Source organism: Fragaria vesca, linkage group LG3, assembly GCF_000184155.1.
Source record: "Fragaria vesca subsp. vesca linkage group LG3, FraVesHawaii_1.0, whole genome shotgun sequence".
Taxonomy (NCBI): Eukaryota; Viridiplantae; Streptophyta; class Magnoliopsida; order Rosales; family Rosaceae; genus Fragaria; species Fragaria vesca.
This window is the reverse complement of record NC_020493.1, coordinates 21427826-21434426: the sequence shown is the minus strand read 5'-3', so window position 1 is coordinate 21434426 and position 6601 is coordinate 21427826. Positions and strand designations below refer to the sequence as shown.

At 38.6% G+C, this 6601-nt stretch overlaps 2 protein-coding genes across 2 annotated transcripts; one reads left to right on the top strand and one right to left on the bottom strand.

Moving 5' to 3' along the window:
* The first annotated feature begins 778 nt into the window (after positions 1-778).
* Positions 779-2217, top strand: LOC101295612 (RNA polymerase II C-terminal domain phosphatase-like 4-like). Its single transcript, XM_004296017.1, has 2 exons — positions 779-902; positions 1007-2217. The coding sequence occupies exons 1-2, from the start codon at positions 779-781 to the stop codon at positions 2215-2217; spliced, it is 1335 nt and encodes a 444-aa protein (XP_004296065.1).
* An 872-nt stretch (positions 2218-3089) lies between these two features.
* Positions 3090-3855, bottom strand: LOC101295320 (major pollen allergen Ole e 10-like). Its single transcript, XM_004296016.1, has 3 exons — positions 3775-3855; positions 3223-3601; positions 3090-3121 (listed from the first exon to the last, which is right to left on the bottom strand). The coding sequence occupies exons 1-3, from the start codon at positions 3853-3855 to the stop codon at positions 3090-3092; spliced, it is 492 nt and encodes a 163-aa protein (XP_004296064.1).
* Between the last annotated feature and the right edge of the window lie 2746 nt (positions 3856-6601).

Here is a 6601-nt window from a genome sequence, read left to right as displayed (position 1 = left end):
ACCTACTACTCTCTCTCTCTCTCTCTCTCTCTCTCTCTCTCTCTCTCTCTCTCTCTCTCTCTCTTAGGCATTTCATCGAACAACATCCATGCAACCCCACACTCGCCACGGTTATTTGAGAAATGATCGGCTGCCGTGAGATCCAGAGACTATAATGCGGGCGTGGACTTTGTTGCAGAGGCTTCAGATTTGGACCGCTTTTGAGTGGAGCTCTGTAGTCTGCAGATTAGGGCGGTGAGTTATGTTTAGCCTCCATGAAAACTTCGGATTTGAAATTCTGGGAGGTACAAATCTAGGAGACGCGCTAGGCCACACATAAGCGCTTATTTTTACTTTTTTAAATTGGGGATGGAAGAACAAACTAGGCATTCCTTTCTCCTATTCCAACTAGGCATTCCTTTCTCCTATTCCAACTAGGCATTCATATCCCACTAACAATAGGCATTCCGAAATCCGAATCCCGGTATGTTAAGGTACTCCTAATCCCACTACCATATGATTTACGAACAATGCCTATATATACAAGTCCCGTATTGGCTTCCCTTCATCGCACTGCAATCCTAATCTCCCCTTTTGCAAAAAGGGAAAGAAAACCAGTCATTGTTTCAATATTTCTGCATTTGTTCAAAATTTCTCCTCTCTCTTCTGTAATACTGAATATATAAATAAAAAAGTTCAAATAGCGACACCCTAATTGTCAAAATCGTGTGTTCTTGGTTTAACTCTGAATTTGTTACACTGAATTTGCTGTAACAAATTCATCATCATCAATATCACGATGACTGTGGCTACCGTCTCTCCAATTTTGCACAATATCGATGACCTTGATGGGTTTCTTACGAAAAATAGACGACTAGATTCCGATCACAGTGAAATAGCTTCGACAGAGAAGACTAAAAGGCGTAAGATAACAGACACCTCTAATCAGGAAACCGTGGCTACCGTCTCTCCAATTTTGCACAATATCGATAACCTTGTTGGGTTTCTTACGAAAAAAGACGACTAGATTCCGATCACAGTGAAATAGCTTCGATAGAGAAGACCAAAAGGCGTAAGATAACAGACACCTCTAATCAGGAAATTTCAAAAGAAGCAAGACTTGCATATTACAAGAAATCGAGTTCTTCTGGAGTGAGGTATGGGTCCTTACACAAGGGGTTAGGGCTTAGTGATGGTGTAATTGATCAATTACGCAACCAAAACACTAACAATCTATTATTGAACCATAAGAAACTTCATTTGGTTCTTGATCTAGACCACACCCTGTTGAATACCACTTCCCTTGATAAGATGTCACAAGACGAAGAATATCTGAAGACACAAACCCAATCTGATCATTCCCTGCAACATGTTCACATTGTGGATACTCCCAACATGAAAGTGATGACCAAGTTGAGGCCATATATTAGGACGTTTTTAATGGAAGCCAGTCAAATGTTTGAGCTGTCTATATACACCATGGGTACACAAGACTATGCGCTAGAAATGGCTAAGCTGCTTGATCCTGCAAATCAAATCTTTGGGGGTAGAGTCATATCACGTAGTGATAGCACAGATGAAGATCGGAAGGCTCTAGATAACATGCTTGCCCGAGAATCTGCTGTTGTCATCCTTGATGATACAAAAGATGTGTGGCAAAATAACAACCAGGATAATGTAATAGTAATGCCAAGGTATCATTTCTTTAAATCTAGTTGTCAACAATATGGCATCAGTTCTAGTTGTCAACAATATGGAATCAGTAATAGTAAGCCTTATTCCGAGTTGAAGACCGATGAATGTGATCGGTATGGAGGAGCTTATCTTGCAAGTGTACTGCAACTTCTTAGGCATGTCCACACCATCTTCTTTAATGAAGTCGAGTTAAAGGGATGGGATCTCATCGACAGAGACGTGAGGCCCGTCTTGAAAATCCTTCAGAAGGAAGTGTTGAAGGGATGTAAATTAGTATTTAGTCATATCTGGCCTTCAAATGTGAAGGCTGACACTCATCCTTTGTGGAAATTGGCAGAGCAGTTGGGAGCTACTTGTTCGACACAAGTGGATCCATCAGTCACACATGTGGTTGCAGCAGATGCTCGAACACAGAAGTCATGTTGGGCGGTAAAAAAAGGCAAGTTTTTGGTGAATCCACAGTGGATTGATACTACACTTTTTATGTGGCAAAGACAACCTGAATATAATTTCCCATGTCAAACCAACATTAAGCAGATCTAAACTTGACCTCATGATCTCAATTCGACTATACCGTTTCCACTGAACTCTCCACATTATGATACCCACCTGAAGTAAAGTTCAGTCCCCAGTTCCCACAATTGAGCATTAAAGAAGAGGAAATAAATTGCAGGATCCACACTTTTGTAATCAAAAACTTGTAAATATTATGACATGGAGAGTATATGGGAAACAATGTAAAATTTGTAACTCTATCTATCTTTGTTCTAGCTAGTTATATGTTCAGTTATATAACCCTCTCTGTAATCTACCAAACAACTTAATTACCATATGCATGACTTTAAGTTCACCAAATACTATTAAGGTTTACTTGGCCAGACTTGAGCTAGGTTGCTCTACAAAGACTTGAATAGCCCTTATTCATTTACCTGGCTGCTACTTCATGCATATCTACAAAGAGATTAACATCTACTGATCTACAAAGAGAAGAACGAGGCTACTTCTTGCTGGCAAAGCTCATCGAAATAGACTTCGTAATTTTTCTTTTATTTCCCCTTAGGCTTTTAGTTGATATATTATTGAACGACTGTAATTGAGTGCGATTAATGAAAGTTTTCTCGTTTCTAAAACAATTCTATATGATCTTTGTTTAAACTTCTGCTTCCCCCATTTGCTTGGCTTTATTTTTTTATCTATTCCATTCATATTGTTCGTGGATATGAAGGTTTCGTTTGGTAGCTCGTCCTACTTTGTACCTTGTTATTCTATGAAAAATATATCACATTGATAACATGCACAACATTTATTCATAAGTTACTTGTACATATATGCCTTTTCTTTTTCTAGGTCGATTGCTTATAGTACTTATGATGATACATTACACGATCAACACCTACTTCTTCCCCCTTCAACTCTTAAGAAGAGATCAACACGCATTTTCCCCAGCCTACAAAAAGAAAAACAAAATGGAAATGAAATTAGATGAATTTTCTTCACAATAAGCAATATATGTAAGTAAAGCAAAGCAAAACAATATTGATAGCTTACTAGGGTCGATGGTGACGATATGTGACGTTCCTTGGTTATCACAGTCAGAATCCTTTTGGCCATTCTTTTGATATTTGAGATTCATGGCGTAGGAAGCCTTGGACCAAATGGATTCATCATAGCATATTCCTGTTGGTCCTGTGGGCGAGCAATCGACCTCTTTGCAAATCTCATCAAAGGCAGTCTTCAAAAGGCTTGTCAAAATATCTTTCTTCCCAATGCACCACTTCTTCCCGCTGTTGGCTCCTCCTACTGCTGCCCCAGGTGCAGTAGTACTTCCTCCCGCCGGACCCTCTTGCTGCGTAGGAATCCCCGCTGCCGGTCCTCCCGGAAGTCCAAGCGCCGGACCTCCTGGAATACCCTTATCCGGCCGTGGTGGCTATATGATACAAAATAATGTCACACATGTACCTTTTGATAGTTAGAAAATTAAACGAGACATGCATATCTAAAGTATATATCACTTCAAAATGGAAATCAAAGACATAAGTAAATACAGGAAGTAAATGTATACTATGTTTAAGAGAAGAGGGTGTTTTGTTAAGAACTTACATAATATGGCAAGCGTATGGAGAAGGCGATTGCCGCAAGCTGTAGGAGGAGAACAGACGCAACAAAGAAATTGGGAGCCATTTGAAGCTCTATATATATTCCAAGTTATAGTATTAACCCTATAATTTATGTTGTGCTGAAGAGATTTTGCTATAGGGGGTCCTGCGGGAACTGCACCTGGTGAAGTTATTTGGCATGAGGGCGTTGAATATATAGTGTAGAAAATGAACTGATTGTTGCAGTTTCTATTTACAGCTAATTTCATTGCTCAGTTTGTTATTGACAAAGGCAAATAACCAAAATAAGCATCAGTGCATTACAGTCTACATGCAAATATAGAAACAAGCATATATAGAAAATTGAAGGATACCAGAAATGCATGACAAACTATTCTTAACTGCAAATGGCAGTATATAGAAACCCCAGAAAAAGACACTAGCTCGATCTCGTAATTTGAGGAGAAATTGGAAAAGCTTGTAGAAAAATAATTTGTTATAGAGATCTCTTTGTTATAACTGAAAGAAAAAATGAATTGAAATAAGCATACACCAATAAGCAAAAGAATCCTTGGAAAATGAACCTGGCTGCCTAGCTAGATATATTAATCAATATTGATAAATTTCATATAAGCTCTTCAAGAGCTCAGTCATACTGAACCCATAATATCTTGAAAGAGTTAGAAAATGTTAAGATATTATCCTAATTTCAATTTGAAATCTTAGTCTTGTTGTAGTACTACTCATTGAGACAATCTTAATCTTATAAAATATAAATAGAAGATGTGTCAAACGATTTTGTAAGAGCTTATCCCACTTCTAGGGTTTATGGATTCAAGCAATATAACCTAGCCATAGAAAGAGGAAGAATAGAACTTCAATCGCTTGAGTCGCATAACACTTGTAGTGTGGAGGTAACTGGAAACCCCCACGATGCTAAGCCAAGTAGCCAACAGCCATGGCATCAACAAAGGTCATGCTAGAGATTGAAACAAGCTTGCCGGGACCCACTACCAGAAGAAAGGCTTTAGCCGATGAAAATAAAAAAACCAGGCCGACGTAATTTTTTTTCGTCGGCTAATTTAAAATTTTCGTCGGCTATGGTCAACTTTAGCCGACGAAAGTAATATTTCATCGGCTGAATAATTTTTTTCGTCGGCTATAGTTTGTGAACTTTAGCCGACAAAATTTTTAAAACTTTAGCCGACGAAATTTTTAAAAGTTTAGCCGAACGAAAAATATAATTCGTCGGCTAAAGTGGACTTATATTTGCAGATCTAGACAACAACTCATCTGAGAAAAAAAAACTATACGTAGAACCTTCAAACGCAAAAAAGTCGTGAAATAAGATATGACCAGAACGGTGAAATACGACTACGGTTGAAAAATCACAGTATTCCGGTAAAGTCTCGGTGCTGATAGTTGACTTACCTTTACTATTCACTATGCTGCAGATTTGGCGTTTGGTGTCTGATTGACTATTGTGATACCTTTCCGGAAGCGTAACGGCGCTACGAGTCAGACTCATCGCTAATGCCATGATGTATAGGCTTTTTTGGCCATCCGAGTCCGTTTAGGGCTTGAAAATGCAGTTTTCTTATTTTCGATTAGAGTTGACCGTTTCGATCGAGCCCTTAACGTTGTCGAATCCAGTTGAATTTTTTACCATAGACATCTTTCGTCATAATGATCATATCTGACGGTCGAATTTTGGTTTGTGAATTTTAGTCATCGGAATCACAACGTGTCTACTATTTACTGTTATTCGGGTTTATGGGGAGCCCTATCGTCGGAAGGTAAATGTCTCAAAATTTTTATATGGGCAGTTTCGTCTCATCTACGTGAGAGTTTTTTAGTGTGGAAGGTTTGACCAAACTACGTAATATAGAGGGAGATATGAGCGTTTTCGTGTGATAAGTGACGATGGATTATGGTTGACCGTTTCGATCGAGCCCTTAACGTTGTCGGATCCAGTTGAATTTTTTACCATAGACATATTTCGTCATAATGATCATATCTGACGGTCGAATTTCGGTTTGTGAATTTTAGTCATCGGAATCACAACGTGTCTACTAATATTGTATAACTTGTTTAGTAGGTTATACAACTTTGTGAACCAACTCTACATAGGAAGCAAAATTATTAAAAATCTCGTGAAATAAGATGTGTTCAGAATGGTGAAATACGGCTATGGTTCAAAAATCACGTAAATCGGGTAAAGTCTCAGAGCCGATAGTAGCGGTCAACCCTATTTACCGTTATTATTTCTTATGGGGAGCCCTATCGTCGGAAGGTAAATGTCTCAAAATTTTTATATAGGTGGTTGCGTCTCATCTACGTGAGAGTTTTTCGTGTGGAAGATTTGACCAAACTACTTAATATAGGGGGAGATATGAGTGTTTTCGTGAATTTATAGACTTTAACCGACGAAAATATATGAAAAGTCGTCGACTAAGGTCAAAATTTCAAAATTTTTTAGGCGGTAAACCAAAGTTGGAGGAAAATTTTCAAAGGACTTTAGCCGACGAAAATATATGAAAAGTCGTCGGCTAAAGTCGAAAAATTTTCAAAATTTTCAACCAAAATTTTTTGGCGGTCAACCAAAATTTTCAAAAGAGTTTAGCCGACGAAAATAAAGAATTTCGTCAACTAAAGTTCTTTATATAGGCGAAGATGGATGGTAAGAAGTCTATTATCTGCCAGATTTCTTCTCGGCCTAGCTCCGCCGTTAAGCCACCGGAGACCGTCACACTTGTCCCAAAAGCTTCGCCGTCGTCTCTACTTCATTGCTGGATAGGTGGTGCATCGAGTGGCGCCGCCATGAGGGATAA

Coding starts and splice junctions, on each gene's coding strand:
- LOC101295612 (XM_004296017.1), top strand. CDS start 779: ATGACTGTGGCTACCGTCTCTCCAATTTTGCACAATATCGATGACCTT. Junction 903..1,006: donor GACAGAGAAGACTAAAAGGC/GTAAGATAACAG, acceptor AAAGACGACTAG/ATTCCGATCACAGTGAAATA.
- LOC101295320 (XM_004296016.1), bottom strand. CDS start 3,855: ATGGCTCCCAATTTCTTTGTTGCGTCTGTTCTCCTCCTACAGCTTGCG. Junction 3,602..3,774: donor CCATACGCTTGCCATATTAT/GTAAGTTCTTAA, acceptor TGTATCATATAG/CCACCACGGCCGGATAAGGG. Junction 3,122..3,222: donor TATCGTCACCATCGACCCTA/GTAAGCTATCAA, acceptor TTCTTTTTGTAG/GCTGGGGAAAATGCGTGTTG.